The sequence below is a fragment of the Drosophila eugracilis genome, unplaced genomic scaffold, assembly GCF_018153835.1.
Source record: "Drosophila eugracilis isolate 14026-0451.02 unplaced genomic scaffold, ASM1815383v1 contig_2154, whole genome shotgun sequence".
Taxonomy (NCBI): Eukaryota; Metazoa; Arthropoda; class Insecta; order Diptera; family Drosophilidae; genus Drosophila; species Drosophila eugracilis.
The window spans coordinates 11,042,292-11,067,810 of record NW_024573038.1 but is presented as its reverse complement, the minus strand read 5'-3'; the positions used below and the strand labels follow the sequence as shown (position 1 = coordinate 11,067,810).

At 42.2% G+C, this 25,519-nt stretch overlaps 1 protein-coding gene across 29 annotated transcripts in view; it reads left to right on the top strand.

Annotated features, from left to right (window-relative positions):
* The first annotated feature begins 289 nt into the window (after positions 1–289).
* Positions 290–25,519, top strand: part of LOC108104005 (CUGBP Elav-like family member 4) — a 128,640-nt gene continuing 103,410 nt past the window's right edge. For 11 of the 29 annotated variants that reach the window (XM_017209825.2, XM_017209820.2, XM_017209819.2 and 8 more), the window contains exons 1-3: positions 290–691; positions 2,223–2,678; positions 15,302–15,343. In XM_017209825.2, coding sequence (XP_017065314.1) covers positions 2,619–2,678; positions 15,302–15,343 — 102 coding nt within the window. In that variant the 5' untranslated portion in view covers positions 290–691; positions 2,223–2,618. Of the gene's footprint in view, positions 692–2,194; positions 2,679–15,301; positions 15,344–25,519 lie in introns of all 29 variants that reach the window. The other 18 variants (XM_017209827.2, XM_017209824.2, XM_017209822.2 and 15 more) reach the window with 4 other exon arrangements.

Genomic DNA, 25,519 nt, shown 5'->3' with positions numbered 1-25,519 from the left:
GGAACTATAACCGGTTCGATACCAAACATGTTCGATCCAACGTTCGGCAAAAGAGCCGAATGGTCGTGGGGGTGGGACCACGCGACCACGCGACCACCCTCTATCATCCACACACCTCGGACGAGGACGAGAACGTGCGTTGTTGTTTTGCCGGCGTGTGTTGGGCTGTTGCGTTCGCTGGTTCGAATTGGTCGGGTGGGCGTAAGTTCGGTCCGATTCGGGTTCGGACGATGGATATGTTCGGGTTCGGTTCGGATATTTGGGGGCTCTGGACACCGTTGTAAGCGCCGTCCTTTTTCAGTATGATATTGAGTTCTGTGTAGTTAAGTCGGAATATTTCGTATAGTTCTCGTCGACTGTCGTGTGACATTTGTTCTTCAATTCAGAAACGCATATTGAAACACAGCGATAATACAAATTACGAATATTCAATATAAATAATACCAAAAGGAAAAATAAAAACAAAACAAAACCAAAATCAATTCAAATTAAAAATTCAAATTCGCTTCAAAAATATATATTACAAATATATAACAAAAAAATTTAATCAAATCAAATTCGCCACCAAAAATCGCAAAACAAAGTTTACAAAATTCGTTTACTCAAAATCCCCTCCAAAACACAAACTACAACTAATTCAAAAAACCCTTAAAATAAATTATAAAATAAAATATATATAACTGTTAAATCTGTAAGCAAGGGCAATTTTACCACTAAGATCATCCTGAACTTAAGCTCCCAAAACAAAAGCATTTCCCATAGATTCTACTCACTCATTAGAACTCGATTTCTGTTGAATCTCTCTCTTCATCGGCATCATTAACATTAGCTCCAGAAATAGACCGACACTGCCATGATAAACAAACCCCAAAATAATTAGAAACAATTTGTAAACAACAAAATTTCCAAATAGCACTGGACAGAGAATGTGCGAGAGGAAACCCAAATTGCCGATCAGGCAGTTTTTCCGCTCTTTTTTCTTTCCCTCGGACTTTACTTTTTGGGATATATTTTTCCACGCTCTGTTTTATACTCGATGTATATTTTTTTCAATTTGCCTAGATAAACAAACGAACGAGTGAACGAGGGAAAATTGTTTCACGCTCGCAGCACACGAAAACATTTTCAATTAAAATTTCGTTGCCCAAAAAGCCAGCCAAACTAAAGCAAACCAAATCGAAAAATCAAAAAAAAAAAACCGAAAACTGAAAACCGAAAACCGAAAACCAAAGCAGAGCATTTCTCACATCGAATTTGAATATATTGAGCATTCCATAATTTCGTTTCCATCTCCATGGCATTCCAATTCTCCAGCACACTCGATGATCCCATTGAAAACATTTTTCGCCAAAAATCTGTTTTTGTTTTTGCTGTATTTTGTTGTATTCGAAGTGTAGTTGTTGCCACTGCCAGTGCCAGTGCCTAGCAGCTACCAATATATATATACATATAGATGGCCCTGTTAATTGAATATGCATTGGCCTTAATGATTTTTGGCCAACAGAGCATGATTTGCCTTTCTTTGGCCAGCGATTTCCTATATTTTTCAGTTGGTTAAAATGTTTTACTGCCGCTTTGATGTGGCCCGCCGAATGGCCCATATTTACAGTAAATTATTTTCTCTGGCCCAAAATTGAAATCATTTTTACTGATTCTCGATGAGTGTTAAAATGGTCGTAAAACGCTTCACCAGTTTTTGATATTCCAATGAGGTGGAGGTGGCTTTCATTTCTGGAGTGACTATTAAAAAATATTACTGGTTCCAGATGAGGAGTTTTAGAATTTAGAACCTATGTGAAATGGTTTATATTAACCCAAGAAAATTTCATAATTTTTTTTTATACATTTTCTTTTAAGTGCTTGAAATTATTCGCCTGGTAATCTGTGAAGTGTTTGGAAATTTAATGTGCTGCACTGTGATAACTTTCTTTCAGATTTATTCTCACCTAGTTGGAAAATTTCCACATTTTCTTGTTTTTAAAACATTGCTTCGAATGATACATCATTTGCCTTGCCAACAATAATAAATATATTGATAAATATTTACTCCGGTAGATTCTATTTCCATTTTCCCAGTGCTCACCGTTCACCATTCTCACCGTTCACCTAAATTCCAAGCAATTAAACTCACAGCCAGGGAAATTTTTCAAGCCAACTGTACTTGGAAAAATCATTGAATTACCCATGCTTACAGCGAACACAAATTTTAATTTGATTTTTAGAAACGAGCAGAGAAATCATAGAGAAGGAAAGGAAGCTAGAGAAGAGAGATAGACGCGTGTGTTTAAATACTGGAAAATACAGATAAGATAAATTATTATAAACACTAAGCCATACACACATTATAGCAGGCTAACAACCACCACACCGAAAATACATTCAAATCAATAAGTAACAAGTACAGAGAGAAGACAGCAGTTCAAGTGAAAAAAAAAAAACAAAAAACAAAAAACTTACAGAAAACAAAAGTGCTTAAAAGTAATCAAAACAAAAACTTAGACAAATAAACAACGGCCATTTTCCGAGGAAGAAAACTTAAAGGCTTCCAGCAGAATCGGTGAAAATCGTTAACAATTTTTTCTCGCAAAGGCGCCACGTCCAAGAGCAAATCGTTCCATATGGTTCATATTATTGAATTGGTCGGCCAGCCGAAGGTTGAGTTTGCTCAACAAGTTACTGTGAGTATCAAAATCGAGAGTCAAATGAATTTTTTTTTTTTTGTACGCCCCGCAGGATGAGGGGGGGAGGGGGGAGTGGACAACATTCGTTACCCAAAATGATAATAAATCTTGTTGTCCGCAGTCACGTAATGACAACTTAATACAAATACATATGCATACATCGCCGCACTCACACACTAACGCACTTTTTATTATGTTATTGTGACGCTTTTCCACTCTCTCTCTCTCTTTATTTTCCTTCCATTTTTTTTTTGGTTGTTGCCTTTGGCTTTGCTCAACATATTTTGACAATTAATCATTCGATGTGTCTGTGTGAGTGTCCGTATGAGTGTGTGTGGGTGATTGCGGTCACATTTTTTTGTGCGAAAATTCGAAATCAGTGTAGGTCAATGTGACTGTCTGCGTCTCTTGGCCATTAACACACCGCAATCTTCACAATGACCAACATCTCCGCTCCTTTGTTACAAGTCCATTGGTCCCGGCTTAAAGTGTTTTGTGTCCTTCAGAAGAAACAAATGTCAGGGAGTCCGAAAAGTAGACTACGATTTGAAGGGAGATTAATATTAAAGACAAGAAATGTAGAAATTTCGTTTATTGTGTTTAGTTATTGATTTTTGAAGCAGTTAAACTGATTTTTTATTAAAGAATATATATCAGAGTTTATCTTGAAAGGTTAAAAAATAAAAAGTGCCTTTGATTTACACAAAACGTATATCAAAAAAACCTAAAAGCTGCTTAAAATGTACCCAAAAGCAACAAATTCAAAGACAGAATTTCATTCAAAAGCACTCCTAGTTTAGCGTAGCAATTAAAGAATTACCCAAAAAAACATCTATATCTTTCCCATAATTAAGATCATAAATCTCTCAATCAAACGACCATAGATTATGATTTATTTTTATTGGGCTTTGCTGATATCCTTTTATCTGGCTTTTTATTTTCAATACCTGATAATACACTTTAACCATATGGCAGCGTCTTTAACCCACATATTGATTTATCAACTTTTTTATTCACTTTCGGCCTTTCGGTCTCTTGATTCGCCCGAAAAGTTGTCAACCAGCTTTGTGGAAAAAAGAAAACTTAAATTCTAATCCGATTTACATTTATTTCTGTTGCTTTGAGTAACTACGCTCGGCCCTCTCTCTCTCTTTCGCCCCCTTAATGTATATAGTATATATATATATATAGCTATGTGTTTCACTTTCAGCTGACTGCTTTATCATATGTTGTCGTTGTTGTTGTTGATGTTGCTCCAGTTGTCACCCTCTTTTCCCTTATCCTCCATTCCATTCTATATCCTATATTCTCTATTTTTTGATTTTATTACAACGCCAACGCAGAAAAGTCTGTTACTCGGGAGGGATATTGCGTAAATTTCATTGTGTATTTCACTTTTATGGTGGTGGCTGTCTAGGATCGGGCATAGATGTAGCTGGGGGTTGCACAGCACTATGGCAGAGCACCACAGAAGAGGGTGGTGGTGGGTGGTGCGTTCTGCGTGCTGCTTGCTGCGTTAGATGACGTCGCCGGCGTTCTTTGTTGTCCTTTGTGCGTGCGTCCCGCGTGCGTCCTGTTCTCCCCTCTTAGCCCACCCACTTGTATGTCTGCTTTTATCCTTGGCAGGGATGTTCGAATGTCCTTCTCCCCTCCGCCCTCCGTTATCCTTACTCTCTCCTTATTCTAATGATGACACATGCGTTCTCTGTTGCTTCCCTGCTCAATCCTGCGCTCCCTCTATTGTTGTTCAATATTTTTGTGCCACTTGTTTTGAATTTTTCCACATCCTTTTGTTGCCGCTCAGTTCTTGCTGTTGTTGTTGTTGTTTTTGGTATTACGTGTTAGCCAACTTGCTCGTTAAATGGTTAAGTGGAGCAAAGTCGTTGACACAGTTCTTTTGGGGTCCTTTTTTCCTTTCCTTCTGTCGACTGCCAGCGAGCCAGCGAATGTGGTACTTGCATTTTGGGCCATGACTCAGAGACACGAAGTTATATCCTTTGCTGGCAAGTTAGTTTTCTTTTTTGAGAAAGCAAAGCATCGAAGTAGACTGGTTTTTGAGTGAAGGACAGCCAATAAAAAACCTCACACGCGAATGTCCCGAAATAAAAGCATTTTTAGTGATTGGCTTGCAAAAACCTTTCAAATTTGGCATCGTAAAGGCAGAAAGTTAATTTGATTTGATATTTATTTTATTTTATCTTCATTACAGCTTAAATATGTTTGATATTGTAGATAAAAACTATTAAGATTGGCTCTCTTCTTAGCCATCTTCACCTTCAGTAACATCCTTCAATATCCCTTCATCTTCACTTTCAACCTTTACACCGTTTACACCACTCCTAATCGCCTCTCCTTTGACGGTGCTTTCTTGCCACTTGCCACTTGCCACTTGGCACAATCATACACTTAATTTTCCACTTCATTTCATAATTTTACCCTTGAAACCAATAATCTTGAGGAGACCGAAAGGAAAGGAGTCTCTGGGTTGTCAGCCACTGGCATAATACACCTTTTGACGGCCCAACCCAGAAAAAATGCCCACCTGGGGGCGCATTCAACAGCTACACAGCACACACACATACTCACATGCAACGTGCTATTAAATTACATGCCACTGCAAATTACTTGAGAAAACAAAGCAGAAGAAGAAGAAGAAGAAACAAAAAGTCGCTGGGAAAACAAGACAGACCGCATAGCGAGAACGCCTTGACGTATGCAACAATAATAATAACGGGTTGTGGTCGCCTTTGTTATACTTCCCTTCAATGTTTTGTAAGCCGTCAAGCATTTACATACCATTAGATGGGGCAAACTGTGTGGTGATGGGTTCTGGTTGGGGGGTGACAGGCGTATAAATATTGAAAAGCGCCAACGCCTTTTGTTGGCTTTGCCTGGTAATTGCTTAAGTCGGCAAATTGCCCAGCCTAATAATCATAAATACTACCTAAGAAGGCAGAGCTATTTCCATAGGAAGACTTTGAAAGGGTTAAGAGACGTTGGGAAAGTGCTACAAATTGATTAGGAATAGGAAATGGAATTAGTGTTCAGTGAATTAAGTACAATGTGATCTTAATGGGTAGTACAAAATGCAATTACCTAGGGAATAATCTATAATTCTTTAGTAAAGTCAAAAAGAAAGTGTATCTTTATGTTATATTCCTAATGAAAATAGTTCTTATTATCTTTATCTATCAATTTCCCTCCTCCTTAGCTCTCAATTCCTCAACGGATGCCTGAAATTATTTGAATTTTTTATTACTTATAGCGAAGGGCACGCGACTTGGTCTTTGCTCTGGGCCTTAATTTGAGTTTCTTGATTATTAGAGGTGACAGTTTTATAGCTTTGTTAACAGGGAGAGAGCAGAGCAGAGAGCACCCCTCAACAACCTTAACAAACAGTTTTTTGCTTCTTTTGTTGTGCTTGGCATGTTCAGCGCTGATTATGCTTTGTGTGTGTGCCAGCTAGCGGGAAAGCTGGAAAGCAGAAGGGGGGGTAAAACTCACCCTCGGGCGATGGAAAACTTATCGCAATGTGGGCAGGGACCGAGGGTCGGGCATTAGAATTACTTGCGTGATTAACGCACACCCTCGAGCGTGTCCATCCATCCCACCCCGCCCCGCCACTGCCACGATGAGGCCAGGTCTTATCTATGGCTGCCTGCCTTAATTGTGGGTCTTCCATTTGACTATCGATCGATTTTCGATTCCATTCAATTCGATCACCGTAATGAGGCAACTTCAAAAGCTGCACAGCTCATTAGGTTTCCTATGGTCTATATACTCTATATATTAGTTAGATATTTCTCTCGACTTTCGACTTTCGACTTTCGAGTTTACTCTCCCCCAGCTCCGATTTCCTTTTTGGTCTTCTGCTTTTCCTTGGGCTTCTGCACGTTTTCCTTTGTTTTGTTTATGGCTTCTCAAAATAGCTGAATCAAAATGTAAACAAAAGCGCAAAAATACCAAAAACGAAAATGGCCAAAGCAGAGCAAAATCTCTCACTTCGCGGCAGCTGCGTGCGTCATGTGAACAAAATTTCCAGATGCTTTTTCCTCAACCACCAACCCTTCACCTCCTCCTCCTCCACCCTTTCTCACTGTGCATTTCCCGATATATATATATATATATATACTTTGCATACTTTTTAATGCCTTCGCCAAAGTGCAAAACCGCATGAAGAGGCCTTTAGCTTTCGACTTTTCGCTCTCTTTACCGGCCGAACAATAAATTGTATTTCTGTTTATTATTTATGTGCCCCAGCAGAATGTTTACGGTCTTCTGCCAGTTTTTCTTTGGATTTTCCATTTTCTTTATACACTAATTACTTCCACTCACAACATCCTTAGCCTTATTGATATTTGCTCTTCAAGTTTGCTACTTTCCTTCCGTCTAGCTCCTTGAGAATATTGCTTATTGTTTTTCTACTTTGGCAAATAAATCAACAAGGCAGGGGGCAGGGAAAAGTGAGAGGAAAACGAATGTTTACATTATGTTTACATTATGCAAAAGGAAACTCGGCAAACAAAACCGCTAATTGTCGATAAACAACCAATAAAATACAAATTTCCCAAAAACATTTATCAAAAATAATATAAATAATAACAATAACCGCACAACCACACGGGGCGAACTCACACCCCCTCCCAAACACACACACCAACACTCCGAAGGGCGATAAATAAAAATGGCAAAAGGAAACTTGGAATGAGCCTCACGAGTTGGGTGAAAAGCGTCGCAGTCGAAGGAAAGAAGAAATGTATGGAAAATAGTGTTTGACAGCTCATAAAAAATAATGTCGTATTCATTAAGGGTGGCCCAAACGACGGGTGTACCTGTGCGCCCGAAGGGGAGTTGCCAAAAGCGAATTCCATTTGGATTTACGACAGGAAGCCGGCCAGAACAGCAACAGCCACTTGAAACGCACGCATGCAATGCGAATGGGAAGTGGGAAGGTGTGGGAAGTGCCTTTGGGTTGAAGTTGAGGTTGGGTTTGGCTGTGAGGGTCCTGGCCAGGATATAAGGAGTGGGGCTGACAGTTCCCAAGTCAAGCCAGAAATGTTTAATTGAAAGGCCAAGGAGACACTCAGGGGACAGCCACGAAATACCCTGCTGAAAAGTGGAGTTTAGTTTTTGGAAATAATTTGATCTTGATAAGCTTGATAGTTGTTAGTAAGATTAGTTGGTGTTATAGAAGGAACTTGGCCATACCTTAAGCTCTTCTATAGAAGATACTACTTTTTAATTTCTTACTTTCTAATATAAAAAGGTTATCCTTATACCTTAACCTTTACTATCCCCTGCTTCCCTTCTTTGAAAACCTAAACACCCAAAACTTTAACTACCAGCGAACAACATCGCCTCATGACATTGACAATGTCAGAGACTGAACTAATGAGTGAATGATTGAATGACACACTGACAGAATGACAGTTTCTCCTTTTCTGTGTGCCTGGGTAGTGAGTGTGCAGGTGTTTTACGATTTTTGTTGCTGTATTGCCGCTGCCTTTGTAGTCAGCGTTTGTTGTTAAAGGTTTGCGTGCTGAAAGTTTTTGAAAGTTGTTCAAGTAAACACGATGGGGGGAGGTGGCAGGGGCAGGGGCAGGGGCAGGTTTGTTGGTTGAAACATGCAAATGTTACAAGGTGTTATGCTTTATGTACATTTAATTGAGACTTATTAGGTAGTGAAGTGTACGATAGTTAAATGCGGTTGCTGTTGCTGTTTGCCTTGTTGATAGTGTCGTTAGTAAAGCAGTCGTGGGGGGAAAGGGGATTTCACCCCGCGGTATCTGAACTTAAAGAGCTGTAAATCAATAAATTTCCCAAACAAGCTTAAAGTTCTATATTTTTAGCATATTAAAGAACAGTTCTTTTGAATCTTTAGAGGGAAATTGTAATGCCAAAGTGCATATCTTACACTGAAGTTAGAGAACTGAGAAAATATCCTAGGAAAGTCGAGGAAAATAACTCAGAAATTTATAGTCAGTCCGTAACCTCCGCCCAATTCATTGCCCCCTTTTTTGGGCTGCATTAGACGCTGCCCGCCACTTCAATGCGCATTTCAAGTTTATTTTCTCGATTTTCTGCCTTCTCGGCGAGTTAGTTGCATTTTTTTCTATTTTTGGGTTCAAAAATACAAAAGCACGAACGGATTCCCCGACCCCGCGAAATGCCTTTCAGCATTTTGCTTTCTATTTTCAATAGACTTCGTTGTTGTTGTTGTTGTTGTTGTTGTTGCTGTTTTCTTGCCGCCGACAAACAATAAAAATGATGCGTTGTATTGCAAAAGCGCTGCTGTCCACACCAGACCTGCACCCGCCCCGCCCCGCCTCTATGGAAAAACACCCCCATCATCTGCCGCCCACTTTTGCAGCAACATAGCATATGTTGCAACTCTGTTGGTGAAATGGGGAAAAAAATAAGAACTGAGAAGCGAACGCAGAGGAAAAGAATGAGGAGTGGAAGAGGAGATTTTCACCCATTGATATTGATGAAAACGACGTCCAGTTACAGTTCGTTGGCTTTTGCTGCATTTTTCAAGGGAAAATATACGAAAAGGAAAGGCGAAAAATATACAACATTGGTTGGGGCCCTGCAACAGCTGAGGATATGCAAATGGTATACATTTTGTCAAAGCATAAAGACTATGTTTGGCAGGGATATAAAAAATACATGACACATGTATGCACCTCCCAGATACAAATGCCGTTCGCGAACGCCAAGCTGCACAGATGCCGATGCAGATGGAGATGGAGAAAGAGATGGAAATGGAGATAGAAATGCATATGCATCATTTATCCAACGACAGTGGAAACTGGATAGTCTGAGCTGGCTCTCCAATCTCAACTAATGTTGCATTCCTTTTGATTCCGTTTGTCTCGGACTGGGATTAGATAAGACGAGAGAAGAATAAGTTTGTCCAAAATGGGAAACAAAATAGATCATTTTTACTTTTCTGAATGGGTTTCATAATCTGTTTAAGTAAAAAAAAACTATAAAAATCGGATATAAGATATAACCTCCCTAAACTCCCTGCTTCTAAAGTTAAATCTCTACATTATGATCTCATACCCCGCCAACTAGGAGACCTTAATGATTATAGATCTCGAAAACAGAACTCCTCGATCGCTGGTAAACCTTCCTTCCCTGCATAGCAATCCACATCTCTGGTTTACACCTAATCCACATTCAATTTCCCAGCTTTTTCCTAACTAATCTGCAGTTCTCTCACTCTCTCTCTAGCACCTCCCATTGTCCTGTTGGCATGGCTTAATTTAACGCTCGACGCACACGCATAGCCACCTATTTTCCTGGTCCCCAGGACCTCGCTAAATTGTCACTAATACGCCGCCTTGTGCTCGGCGGTGCATGCCCTTGCACATAATTCACAGCCAGCCAGGAACCGAGAAGGGCTAACAACTGCAATTGTTGGCAAGAAAAGGAAAACTTAATAATTGCCACAGCGCAACACTTTAATGCCACATAGCACCCCATACTCCTTGCCTTCTTGCCTCCTGCCTGAAAACCAGGACTCACATGTGCTGTCCGAGACTGAGAATTTTATGCAAATCTTCTGCCATTCGCTGGAGGTGGAGACTTGCCAAGTGACAATGCTCACACACACACACACATAGAGATAGTGCACACACGTGCAGAAAAGATACACAAAGCAGGACACTCTAAGCCGGGGAACTCCTCCTCCTTTGTTGGCAGTCCTTTTGGTTTTTTTTCCTACCCGTCCATTTCATGCCTTCGTTTATATCCTTTTTTTTGCCTTCATTTTTTGTGCCCCGTGCAAGTTTGTGCAACTATTTTCCATGCGCATGGGCACAAAAAGGCAACCACCGCACGACTACTACTACTACTACTACTGCTGCTGCCAACTATGAGCCAAAGGGAAGTCCCCAGTCTCCGCCGCAGAGCCCTCCACGCCGCTGGAATCCCCCTTTTTGCCACAACCCTTAGCCCAGAATGTGGCCAGTGGCAGGCAGCCAACCAGAGCGTAGAGCAAACTGGAGCATTGCAACTATTTATTTGTTGTTCGCCTCCCCAGGAGGCAGGGATTTTTTTCTATTACGCGCTCGTTTATTACGGGAATTCCAGCTCACGCCTAAGAGTATGCAGTTTTCTTTTTCCTTTGCCTTTGCTGTTCTGGACAAGGGATAAGGGACAAGATTCCCTTTAATCAGTTGACCAGCCATCGCATCCTGCGGTCAGAGAAATCCTTTAAATTCCTGGGCTTCGCACAAATTAAGCGATTTCTCCCCACTTCTCCCTCCCCCGATTGATGGCCAACTGTCAATTGCTAAGCTCCTCAGTCAGAGCCTGGAATCACAATCAAAGTCGAAGGAGTCAGTCTTTGGCCGGAAAGAAAGTTGCCGAGAAAGACGAAAGCCGCCCCGGGAAGAGCTGCAAAACCGGAGACAGAGAAAGAGAGCAAAGTAGGAGAAAAAAAAAGAAGAGAAAACTGAAAATAGCGGAGAAAGCGAAACTTTTTAATGATGTAAAGTACAAAGTTTTCTGTCTTGTCGCTGGCGCAAGTAACTTGAGTAAACTTTGAGTTATCCCCTCGCAGTCTTAGATGCGAAATCCGAGGCAGCGGCGGCAGCGGCGACGACCTCAAAGCACAGGACGACATCCTTTTGCACCCACAGGCAGGACATCGATCGATGAGGGGGAGGGTAGAGAACAGCGGGACAGGGATTGCGGCTGGTATTTTGTCGTTTGTTAAAAGTTTTCAACACTCATTTTTATTATGACATACGCGAGAAGTACGGGGCCAAATTAGTGGTGAATTGAGTGGGGAGGGGGGTGGGGAGGCATGCTGGGCACTGGCAATGCCAATGGTTGCGCTAATAAAATGCCAATTTGCTGCCATTGAATGGCTGCTTTATTGGCCGCCATTACAACTCGTACGCGTAAAGGGCGATGCTACATCCTGAATACACCCACGCACACACGCACACGCACAGCCACACGGAAGGACCTCTTCGAGGAGGCATTTTATGACGGCAACATTTACACGCATAAAATATGCATGATAAAACTTTGTTGTTGCAATAAATCAGCCACCCCCCCCCAAAAAAAAAGAGGTTGCAACTCCTTGCCGGCCGTCCTGATGTGATTACAAAACCATTTCGACCAGAACCAAGGGTATCCTTTATTTATGTCCTGCGTGATCTGAGTTCATCGCGATGCGGTCGTAATGAGTTCCGCCCGCAAATCAATTTCTCAAGATTCTGCCCCTCTTCGCACCGCTGTCAAACTACTTAAACTGCCATTAAACTATCGAAAGTGAAGGATGTGAAAAAATATATAAAAAGAAAACTTTTTCCGGGCTCTTCAATCAGAAATATTATGGGGGGAAAAAAGAAGAAGAAGGAAAGCCCTGCTTTGTTAGAGGTGCAAATGCCTCACAAACAGACAGAGCAAGTCGCCTTCAACAACAACTTTTTTGGCCATTGTGTTTTGACTGCCTTTGTTGCATGCATAAAATATTTATGCTCTGGAAAATATGCAGCTTCCACCCCCCTCCCTCCCTTTGAACTTTTCGCCATGTGCGTGCAACTTTTCACACTCAAATGAAATTACGAGAAAAAAAAAAAGAGGAGAAGGAGAAGGAAGAGCAAGAAAAAGTTTGCTACTTAAATGTAGCGCTCTCTCGCATTCTCTCTCTTTTTTATTGCTTTCTGCACTTTATCAACCATTTTGCCATGGCTCAGTGAACGCTCAATTGCCGGCTGCCGCAGGGAGAGCAAAGGAGATAGATGTAAACTTTTCATTAATAACGATTTTCCATTAACTATCGATTGATTTCGAGTCCCCAGGACAGCAGCATCCCGCCACCAGCAACCGGCAAGCAGCAAGCAGCAGAAACAACAACAATGAGGCCGCAGTGGCAAACGCACTTCAGACAATGCCTGCAACCGGCAGCTACCAACAACAATAACAACAACAACAACACTTGAGTCTATTTAAAACGCAAACAACAATAAACCGTCAGGGGTGGTGGCAGGGGCAGGGGGAGCAGGCTCATAACCGAGGACGACGCCGCCGACGCCAACAGGAAAAACTCATTGAAAAGTTTTTCTTTTTTACACTTGGCGCGCTCTCCCGTTTTGCCAGGACCTCCACATCCACCACCACACACACACCTAAGCGGTGTATCGAAGGAGGAAGTTTTTAATTTTTTATCGCGCCACAGCCAACTCTGGCCGATATGCAGGCAACCTGGTTACGCTTGTTTAGGGTCGCGAGTGTTTCAGATTTAGCTTGGTTAGGTTTTTTTCGGTGAGGTTTATGGAAATCTAATTTATCATTCGGTGAAAGACCAAGAGTACTGAAAGTTAAAGAAAGTATCATTTGGAGGACAACTTAAAGTCCTTAAAAAGCTAGAAAATAAAGTTGAAAAACCTTTCAACTTGCCCCAGTTCGGCGTTTATTTATGTCCATCATCTGTTATCGCTGATGATATGAAGAACTTGGATGTTGAAAGTTTATTCTATTTGGGAATCCTGCAGAGTATGATCAGTTCGGCTTGGCAGGTGTATGTCTTACCTTCTACTACTCCATCAACTTCTTGTGCAGTTCCTCATCCTTCGTCCTGGCTGCTGCTACACGCGTTACGTTCACGCCGGCTGTGGCTGCTCCTTCGTCCTTTGTTTGCTCCTGCGACTATTATGGGGAATGCCTTTTGTGTAGGTCGTCGGCATTGCGTTTTCTGGTCTTATTATTTTTTTTTTTTGCGTTCTTTATTTTGTTTTGCTTCGACCATTTTTATATGGCCGAAGCCTGGGCGCGCGCTCGCTCTCCCAATATATATAAATTATTGCATAAAGTTTGGCGCTAAGTTGCAAAAAGTTTCCTTTCATTGCTGCTGCTGCGGTGGTGGCTGCGCTGGCAGAGGCAGCGTGAACGACACACAATAGTCTATAAATCTTTATGGTCAACAGAGATTACATGGGCCCAGACGCGGCGAAGAAAGCCTTCATGTAGTTTACTGCCCCCGTGGATCTCTACCCGGTGGTGGCCTTACTAGCACAGCTTTTTAGGCGCTGTGCTGCGTTGTTTTGATTTGTGTGGCGGTGTTCCTATTCCAGGCAGTTGTAGTGTTGTGGCTTTTACCCGATTGTTATGGCAATCGAGGCCAGAGTTCAGCATATGGCCATAAAAATGCGGTGCAGACGTGCTAGATGCTAGGATAAATCATACCAAAGCCCCAAAAAGTATGCTACGCTGCTATACCATACCGGTAGCGAATGAATAGGAAATTCTTCTTGTAAAAATCAGCCAGCAACGGGAATCCCAAAAGGTTTTCCTGGGCACACACCTTTAATTGCTTAAATTGTTCTCGTGCCGCGTGGTGGGCTTCGTGGCTAGCTACAGCAATTCGATTTCTCGAGGCCCCATAAACAACTTTTCAAAAGTATAAAAAAATATAAAAAAAAGCGAAAATAAGTAAAGGGACGAACGTATATAGGTTTACCGTTTGGATCATTTTACATAAAAATGCAATAAATAGCTACAACAAAATTTATGGTGGCAAGGATGTAGTAAAAGGAAGGAAGAAGTGGAAGGATAGAGTGCGCTGGACTCACTCGTAAATGTCAAATGTCGTGTGCTGAGAGGGCCGAGGGCGCCTCAAAGTATGCTTATAAATTGCTCTAAATAGCAATTTTGGCTGCTCCACCTCTAGAGCTTCTTCCGACGCCAGCCCTGTGGTGTCGTGTCATTTGTTCGTTTTCTTTATTAGTGTCATGTATTTTTATAGTTCAAAGGACATTTGAATGATTGAATGAACTGTTTGCCCCCCTTTCTATATCACCCATCCATCCATATACACACACACACACCCAGTCCCTTTTTCTCATGGCTTGGCTTGACCGAAAACGAGTTGCGCGCATGATTTCATCCCTTGCAGCCAAAGGACTCGCTCTACGTGCGGTCAGCTCCTGCTCCTGGCCGATGTCCTGGTCAGCAGCGGCGGCGGTAACGGCGGTCCCAGGCACGTTTCATCATGGCCAGCTTGTTGTTGGTCTGGCGACTATATCAAATAACGACTATTGACTACGCCTGTGTGGCGCTCCGTGATGTCGTGTCCCCGTGTAGGGTTACACACCACCCATACCCATACCCATACCCATACCCACATCCCATCCCAGTGACCCTGTGGTGCTGATGATGATGTTGTTGTCGCCAAGCGTCGCCATCGTCGTTGGCGATGACGAATGAAAATCAATATTTATTAGATTACTTTCGAAATTTTATACGAAAATAGAATTTTTATGACATTTTTTCCTCTGGTTTTGCCCTGGGCTAACTTTGCCATGTGCCTGGGCGTGTTAAAGTGTTTGCAATAATCAATTTTTAAGGCAAACTTGAGCGGGAGTCGTGACTGGGGCTTTAAAATGCGAGTTCTTATGTTGGTAGCTGTTATTATTTGGCCACTCTCTCTCTGCTCTTATCTTACCCATCATATCTAATTACAGTTTTCCAACCCACCCCCCCGTATAAACTCAGCACTCATAATGACTTAATTATACTTTAGCCAATTTTCCTTTCTACTCTCTGCCATATCACTTAATATTAAACATTTCCGTGTTCTCCCTTGTCTGTCTTTGCAGGTAAGTTGCCATCATCCATTAATACCACCAGCCATCAAATTAGTAAGTACACAAAACGAGCTGCTAACACTTTTTATGTGCGTCTTTAACTGTATTCACCTCTCTGTCTATCTTGTTATCTTACTTTCTCTCTCTCTATATATATATATATATATATATCACTGTATATAGCCATTTCCTCCGTATCCGTATGTGTACAGGAATATAAAGCAAATGCATTTTAGTGCCCTCAGTTGACCTCGTTTGGGGCTTGTTTTTATGGCTCAGGCGAAGCCCAAGCGATGATGCTACTCACGTGGCTCAAAACTAAAAGCTCCCCCGAGTGTCTATCCGCCGCCCGCCTACCCCTGCCTGCTCGAATCTTGAGCTAGTTTTTGGATGGGTGGGTGAAACTCAAACACCCACCCTCACCCCCCCCTCGGGAGTCACTTAATTATGAAGCTGCACATGAAGTAAAACGTCATAAAGCGTCGAGTTGAGTTGCGCCGAGCGGAGGCCAATATACGGTTGACTTGGGTAGCAGCATCATCATCAGTCCCCGTCTGTCTGCCTGCCAGTGCCTCTTATACATTCTTTTTTTTCTTTTCTGGCTTGGTTTGGGTTTTGCAGGGGGCTTGGCAGCATTCTGCAGTTAATTTTCCGTTGCTAAATAAACTGTTTATGGCATTTATGCCAAAAATTTTTGGCCAAAAGGGAGGTAGAGTGGTGGCGGGGGTGGGAGGGTTGTGTGTGGAGAAATCCCTGGATGAAGGATGACGATGAACCAACGTCTGAGTATGCGTGTGAGCTGAGCAATTTCTGCATAACCAACACACAGAGGAGCGCTGTATCCTGTTTGCCCGGAATTGCCTTTTAATTGTGATTTTCGAACAACTTTAAGCCTGCTCTTTTTTGCCTTGTGAATTAGAGAAATTGTTGTTTTGATTTTGAAATGGAATATGGCCATAATTGGCTTGCCTTTGCCTGTTTGTTTTGAGCTAAAGAATTCGAAGAGGACCAAAATGTATTTTTCCCCTTATTGCAAAATGACTTTTCTGTGTTCACTGACCCCTCGTCATCTCTCCACTCACTCAGACAAGCGAGAGAATATTTACATTTTATGCAGGAATACACACACTCACACATACAGAGGACACACCCACGCATATATAGAGAGAGACAGACACACTCGCCTTTATCCACTGACAATTTGGCAGTCACCGCAATCATAAAAATTTCCACTTCCAAGGAGTGAAGAGAAACAGGCCCGTCAGTCAGTCGCCTCTGCGCCTCATTTAAATGCAAATTTTTGACGAGCGGTTTTAACGTTCTTCTTCTCTGTTGGCTGCCAGGCTGGCGGTTGAATGAAAACATTAAAATTAAAAAATAAAAAAAGTGTAGTCTGCTTTTAGGCGGAACTCTCAGCTGTCTTTGTATATGGGCCGACTGTATGTGTATTTGCGGGGGTGCCAGGGCTCGTGAGAATAATTCAAGGTGATAGCTTAATTGAAATATGCTTTTAGGCGCTTTGCCACACTCCCCCCCCGTCAAGCCATCAAGCCCTCAACCCTCCCCCTACCAAATACACAGTTTGCCTTCCATTTTGCATACTTCACTTTGTTGTCGGTCTGGGTGCATATTTTATGGAGCTGCGGTCGACCACAGAGACCACCCACAAAAAACCGAAAAAACAGGAAGAAGAAAAAAAGAAGGAGAAGCAGCGAGAACGGAAGGGAATCTGAATCGAAATAAAAACTGAAGTGAAGCTGCTTAATGTTATGCAAAGTGTTTGAGCCTGCGGCATGCGTAAGCCACCGAATGGAAAAAAAGGAGGGCGGGGAAATCGGGCGTTAGGACACCGGATCGTGGTTGGCAGAGCGTGGGATATACCAAGCCACCATCACCTTTAATTGCTAGCCATTTCAATTCTCATTACAACTTCAATTGACTTTTGCCGGATGTGGGCAGCGAGAAAATGATTGCTAGAGGAGAGTTATCCCTCTCCGAGAGGGTAGCAAAGGGTATGCCAGACTTGGCAGTGTATATATATATCCTTCATATGACTTATCATATCGTAATCCCTCTCGGATCTGCCATAAACATTCATATGCATAAATTTGACATTTGGCCTCTCCATAAAAATACTCCCAGCCGCAGGGCCTTTTGCCAGGCAGCCTCTCCCTGGAGTGTGGAGTCTGTAGTCTGGGATCTGGGTGAAATTTATGCACATAACATCCACTTGACTCCTTCCGGCAGACACATCCTGCCTACTGCCGCCCCATCAAGTGCAACTCTCAAGCTGAAGACTCAAATGAAAAGCGACAGCAGCCAAAGATGTTCCAGCTGAAGGAGACAGAAAGAGAGGGAAAGAAATCTGGTTTGCAATTTACAAATTGCGCAAAAGGCGGTAGAAAAACAAAGGGAATGCCTTATATTTTATGCAATATGCCACACACCGCGTTTTATTAAGCAAATTACGATGAACGAGATGGGTCCTGGCTGTAACTGTAGTAGAATCTCGGCAAGTCCTACTTATGACCTTGGCAAACAGCCTAACGCGTCGGTCCTGAGCCATTTGGCAAACAGACTCACACCGCCTCGCATTTTGCTGCTCTTAACGCACATTTTCATATATAAATTATTAATTTCGCATGCCTGCCTGGATTCCAGCCTTGGTTTCTTCTTCCATCCCCCAAAAAAGCACGCCTAAGCAGTCGAAGGATCAGCGGCAGGAAAGCAAATAACCAGACGGAGGGGGCGAGCTAAAATGCATTTTGTGCTCCATTAAATAATAAAAGCAAACGTGGCAAAGATAGCGTCTGTCTCTGAGAGTTCTTTCTTCTAGATGTGTGTACACAATAAAAATCTCACACGAAGCGCATAAAAATAAAGCAAGAGAGAGAGATACCCCAAAGAGGGATTCCCCCAAGATTCCCCATCTTATCTAATGGCAGAGTCAAAGCCCCCATTGTGATTTTTAAGTTGCTAACCTTTATGGTTAAGGAAGTTCAGTACGAGTGTGTATGTGTTTGTTTGTTGTGCGGTGGAGAAAGTGCATAAATAAGTAAACAAATGCCTGTCGCTTAAGATTACATGGCAAATAAGCTGCCGGAGCAGGACAACATTTGAATGTGGTTCGAGGCAAAGAAGAGGAAAACTCACCCGCTTACTTACTTATTCATAGCCAGACCTGAGCGGAAAGTGTGTGTCTTGAGGGGGCATAAAAATCAGCATAAACAGCAATTGTTATGGGCTGTGAATGAAGCCCAGATCAGCGCCAAGCTCACATCTGTTTCACTGAATTGAGGTAATTTCGAGCAGCCTAAAAGCATGCAAATCAATGTTGAAGGTAAAGGATTCGAATTGCATTTCAAAATAAAACCTAAATACAACCCTTAGGCAAGGATATCTTAACATTTTAATTTAGTTATGAACTCTCGCTGTCCCAGAAAGCAATTCCTTTTTGGAAAAATCAGTTGAGGGAAACACAGGGGTTGAGCTCTCGACTGTTTGCTGGCTCTTTGACACGCACGTGTCCTTGCCAATGACAAGGGAAATTTTACAACTTTCAAGTTTAATTTGCCAAAAGTAGCAATCAACCAAGAGCCAGGAGAGATACATATATAGGGGGTGGCTGCTGGCTTACAGTTAGACTGCTGAGGGGTGGGTGGTTAGGCAAGAGAGGGAGCAGCGCAACCCTTTCGAGCTAATTGCTTGGAAGTTGTTAAATGTAAAAATTAAAATGTATAAAATGTGTATATTTTGTATTAAACCGAGGAAGAGCTCTGTCTGTCACTCACTTTCGCCCCCGTTCATTCAGTCATTCAGTCATTCGCTCATTCAGTCATTCATTTATTCAGGCAGAACGTTGCCGGTTTTATGAGGTGTTAAGTGGGCTTAAATTAAAAGTGGGCGTGGGCGGAATGTGACGAAATGTTTGCATATTTATTTAAGTTATGGCAAAAGGCGAGAAGAACCCAGAGGGTGACTTTCTTTCTCCCCTTTCTCCCTAACTCTCTCTCTGAAGAGGGCTGCAGACTTGACTTCTGTTTGTTTTCCGTTTGACATGAAGGGGCCACATGTGGGTGTTATAAATTTATATTTAATAAACTTTTGGATCTCTGAGGCTCAAGTGGGTATCAGAGGGAATCAGCGACAGCCAGCCAGAGAGATTCCCTTCAGTTAGAGGGCAAAGGACAAAGGGCAAAGGACAAAGACGAGAACGACTCGAACCGGAAGGTGAAAATGAGGCAGTGATAAACAAATGGTTGCCAGCTTATAATGAACCTAATATTATGTTTCATATGCAGAGCTAACAGGCGTCAGCAGGCGGTTCTCAAGTTCCACCATTCTGCCAGGACCTTTGTCATGTCCATGTCCTGATATCTCACAAAGATAATCTGATTTCCCCATTCAGGACTTCTTCTCGCACATTGCACTTTCTCACCGTCTGCAGTTAGGTACTTATGGGTCCGCCCATTAATTATATATACAAAAAAAAAGGAAAACACAGAGAAAAAATCTCATTCCAGTTTGTTTGCCTTTGACACACCCACAAACCCAAACTAAGACACCGTGTCACAGGACACGTGTCAGCATTTTGAGTAGCAACATCAAATTGCTTATTAAAATAATAACAAGGCTGGACTGGAAAAAACTGAAACTCCAAATATGGGATGCAGTCAACCCTCGAAGGTTAAAACTAACCCCAGCCCGAGGGCCAGGCAGCAATTAGAGATGCGGAAACCGACCCACCCTGATGGAAAGTAATGAAGACGAGCCAAGGCCGTAAAGGAAAACACAAATCTTTAAGTTTTTTAAAGGCCATAAAATACAGCCGAAATCTATGCCACTTTGATCATCATCAAATCAAGTTGTTCGCCATGTTAGAGGTCCTTAATTTGCCCCACTCCGTTGGCTGGTGGACCCAGGAAAAGGAACTATTACTGACCCAAGGGACAGAGGACAACAGGACTAAATGAAATCTAAATTAATACAATTTTCGGGTCGCTAGGCTTAGTTCGGGACCCAACATTAGCTAACTCCGCCTATAAGTCCCAACGTCCTGCCATATTGACAGCCAAAACGAGATCAAAGATGTGTTAAGAACTTGTGCTCGCCAGGAATTTGCGCTCCTTTTTCGGGTGAGGAGGAGGAGGAGTACTCTGAGGAGGAGGTAAATTGAGACATGGACATGGTACCAATTTCGTTCATATATGAAGACCGGGCCAGGCCAGGCAAGGCAAGGCAAGGCATGGCAAATAAAATAAATGGCAATGAATGACTGAGCAAATGAATAAATGAGAGAAATTTTTGCTTTGAAATTCAAATTTCAAAAGTTGTCATGACATTGTGTTTATGACATTTAGTTGGCTAAGGCCAGAGCGAGATGACGAGCTGTGCAGCCTTCTATAGAGAGTTAGAGCAGTATGCAGTAGAAAGAGAAAGAGAGAGCATCTGTCAATGCTTCCTTTTTTATTTTAAATGTTTGGTCAGGCGGCGTTGGGGGGGGGAGGTGGGCTTTCGGGGTACGGAAAACGGGATTGCATATTTAAAATTGAATATTTGCACGCCTTGAGCATTTCGGATTACAAAGATATACTTCACTTACGCGCACACAAACACACTTCAGCACTGAGCTTGTATGCATGTGTGCGAGTGTGCGACTGTGCCAGAGTGTGTATATGTGCGTGTGTGGGCGTGTCGTGTTGTCATTTGCATGCGCTCAATGCGTTTGTGCTATTTGCACTGCTCAAAGCCATGTTAAGCGGTTTATTTTTTCTGCTGTATGCTAAGCACACAGAAATTTTCTCGACGAAAATTAAATTTAAAGAGCCATGAACATGGGATGTTCAGGACGAAGGATCTGGTCATAAATGGGTGAAAGATTAGGGTTTGGGATTCAATGGCAGAGGCCCCTTGTTTGGTGAATCTTTTCTCCTTAGCTGAGCATGATCTGAATTTTTAAAAATTCTTAAATCAGAGACAGGCTTTTCTTTTTACCACCAGAAATGTTTGATACTTTTGTGCTACTCTGAAACTTTGTTGGCCTTTTGTTTTGCTGGCCAATTTAAAGTTTAAATTAAAGCTTGGTAAGCAAAAAATTAGAAAGAAAAATAATAAACAACTTTGGATGTGCCATTTTAAGCCAAAGTTCTGCTATTTCCATTGCAAAATTTTTTAAAAATTTGTAAAAATTTGAAACCAAAAAAACTTATGTTAAAAAGTTAAAGTTAAATATTAACAAAATGCAAAACGAATAACAGTTCTGGCTTAAACTTTGTAAAGAGTTTTTCCTTGATTTTCCCTACATTTCATTACCTCTTTCTTAGCCGCTGCTTCCGTTGATTCCCTGCCCATATCCTTTCATCTCACCTCAGGGCAGAGCTTTTAAAATTTAATATGAAATATGAATTCGCCTGATTTCATCAACTGCCGCTGCGGTGAGTTACACTTTTGTGTTTGTGTGTGTGCCACAGATACAGATACATTTTGAAGAGTACACAGGCTGGTGATGCCGCTGCCTGCTGAGAAACGTACGCGATTGCTATTTACAAAAACACACGCTGCCGTATGCCGCACACGATTTTCCAATTGAACTCACACGTGTACACACAGAGGCGGATACACGGATGCGGAGATACACAGATATGGCAACGACGAGTCCTGGCGATACGGATACATGTGAGTCCTTTCGAGTCCTGCGAGTCCTGCCAGTGATGCAGTCGTGCATTCAATCGCTGCGTCGTCACCTCGACGAGCAGAGAAGTGCGGACCGCAGAGCGGGATCTCTCTCTCTCTCTCTGACTGCCCGAAATCATTTCAAGTTAATAATAAATGGAGCATCATCATCAGACATCAAACCCGTAGAGCAAATATCGAGTATCCTTTTGCTCTGTTTGCATTTGTATTTGTGTGTGTGAGTGTGTGTGTGTGTGTGCTATGTGTGTGTGTGTTTGGCTGTTTGTTTGCCTGTTTGCATTGCCATTGATTTATTTTTTTTCTGATTTTTGGCATGGGTTTTTCAATTTGCTGCAACTGGAGCATCGGCGCCTTCTTCATGACATGTAATGAGCTGCCGCTGAGCTGCCACTCCTGCGGCTCCTTCTGCGGCACGAATCAATTAAAATACGTGCCGGGCATTAGAAGAGTACGGGCTGTGTATATTTACGGCCGGAGGATTTCGTTTGAATTCAGATTCCTGACTTGGCAATATTTCAATCAAATTTTTTCCTTTTGCCACACTCGCTCTCTCTGTGTGTGTGTGTGTGTGGCTGTCCAAATGGATATTTATGCTTATCATGCTTATGAGGAATTCACATTAGACTGAAAGTCAAGAGGCTGCCAACATGCCAACTCAATTGACAGTTGGCCAAGGCGGGGCACACTCACATGGACCCACCATACATGTATAAATTTAGGTATATATATTATATATATATATATATATACTATATATACTGTCATTCTGTTGACAGGCTAGGTAGCCCACGCTCAGACACTGACACACACACACACTGCCAAATACACATGAGTGCGTGTTTGTTGCCCTTAACAGACATTTTCACAGTTGAGTGCGTTGTTTGGGCTCAGCCTCGCCCCCCTCGCCGTCCCTTTTTCCATTCCCGCCCACTCGCAGGACCCCTTTCAGGCCATCCCCCAGCTCTTCCTCACTCTCCCAATCTCTTCAGGGCCTTATATAATTTGTAAGCATTTCTAGCGCGCCTGCTGGTATGCAGCAAAAATTCTCCATGTTGCCGTTTCACAAGCTCTGATGGGTTTAGGACGGCTTTGAAGGATGGGCAAGAGCAGAATTCGTTCTTCTCGATTGCCCTTAAAGGTATGCCTTCAATGCTGCTCCAACCAAAAGCAAAGCAAAGCAAATCAATTGGGTCATCGCCCCAAAAATACGAGGAATTTCAATTTTTGCGATTGACAAACCAACAACTGTAATTTCAGAATTCGTTTCCCACGTAGCTTTCTCTCTTTTAATTAAAACACACAAAGCGTAATTTAAAATAATATTACAATACATATTTACTTTCTCAATTTAACGAAAATAAACCCATTAAAGTTCTCTTAACATTACGCAATCGAAATCAATAAAGTTTCGCCCTCGCAAGATGGAACCGCGCTCAAAACCGACTGACTCGACCGTTTTCATGCTAATTAGTAATTTTTGGAAGTGCTTCGTTGTCTGCCCACTGAAAGTATTGATTAGCTTTCATTGGGCTTTTCGGCCAGCTAATAAATTACCAAAACTAATGTTTGTCTGACCTGACATCGGCCCGAGAAGTTTGGCTAATTAATGGCGAACCTTTCAAAGGGCTACACCTTGTTCCATATTTTCGGTTTTCACCTCTCTCTCGGGTTTTTCCTATTTCTCGAAAGTAAACAAAGTTATTTGGTTTTTCTTTTTGTGGGGCAGGACGACCAGGCTTAGATGGTCATTAGCATGCGTTAAAATGGCGTTAAATGTGTAACGGAAACCCGGCAAAGCCAACGACATGGACATGGAGTTTCGCTTTCATTTCCATTTGGTTTTCTCTTCTTTTTTTTCATAATTTTTTGGTATAATAAAAATGTCATAAATTTCTGGCCGCGTGTTTTTCTCTCTCTCGCTTTTTTTTATCCGTTTTGTCGGTGTGTGTTAATTTTTTCTAATTGTCCGAAATTTAGATAATTACACGCCATTAATTATTTACATAATAATAACGTTCCTTTTTCCTATACTTTCTTCTTTGGCGGGACGAGGAGGGGCGCGTTTTACAATTTTGTGGTTGACTTGACTGTGGGCGTGGCCATATATATATAAATATCTAAGTATATATATGAGTATATAGTGCTGATGGCGCGGTGGGGGGCGTAAAATTAAATTTACATAATTTATGACTTGCTCAGCAATGTTCATGGGCGTTGTGTTGCATAATTTTAGGCATTTTTGTTTATTGCGGCGTAAAATTTGAATTATGAATCAGGAATAGCACTCGCCCCGCCTTCGACTCGCTCCTGCCCCCATCGAAATTCCAACTGCTTCCGTGCAAGGGTTACATTCTAAGGTTATTAGTAATTTATTTGCATATTTTGTGTCAGTCTAAAAAGGGTGGGAAGCAACCACAAAACTCGGCTGACGGACAGGAACAGCAGGAACTCAAGTGTCATACGACAGTCAAGTGTCGTGTCTTGAATGAAATAGGCTTTGAGTTGGGTTTGGGACACGAACACAGGTGTGTAGGTAGGTTTTTCAAGGATAAAACTTAAAGATTTAATGAACGATTTTCGCCTTGGTATTGCCTATCCACTCCCTTTTTTCCGTTTTACCACTTATTAACAGCTCTCTGTCTGGCAGATCGGATAATATATATGAACCAATAAACATTCTGCTGCCCACCATGGCCAAGGTTCAATGCCAGAACTTTAATTGCCACTTGCTAATTGCAAAACTCCCACCAAGGAGAGTGGAGCCCTGTAACAACACAGCCATTATATACACTTGCCATATTTCATACATCGAGATACATAAAGAATATAGATATTTCCCATTGAACGTGGCCCAGGCAGGCCAGAGCAGACAGCATAAAAAGTAGAAGAAGCAGCCACTGATTAGTATCGAAAAAGAGTGTGGGGGAGGGGAGCTGAGGAGCACGAACAGGATCAAGGAGCAGGGAGCTGGATGATACAGTTGCGGTTGGTTGGTTGGATGGCTGCCCTCCAGCTGGAGTTGAATCTCTGTGGCTGAGGAGGCAGTGAAAAACTTTTGATTAAGCTGCAGTTATGGCAGGTTGTTAGAGCGAAGAGTGAAGAGAGAAAGAGGGATAGCTAGAGCTGTTCTACAAGCTTTTGTTTTGCTTGCTAGCTCGTTAGTTTGTTTTGCTTTTACCTCCAGCTGGGTGGTGGGACACCCCTTTTGGGCCCCCTCGTTGAGCACATACACATGACAGATGCTTGAGGCAACATTGTCTACTTTTAGGTGCTTTGCCAGTGACAAATTTCTCTATCAGGCGAAAAAGAGAGTGAGACTTTTTCGCCGAGTATCTGTGTTCACAGAAGAAGGAAAAAAACTTTTGCATAAAACTTTGATGATTTTTGTTAGGAAAGAAACGAAACACCCGAGCCGGCGTTTTCAATAAGCAAGCCCTAGTATAGCCTCTGCTGTTCTTACCCTCAAGCTAACCCCATAAAATATTACTTTTCTATCAACAAAAGTTGCCGGGGCCACTCAATTCGAAACCATTTTCC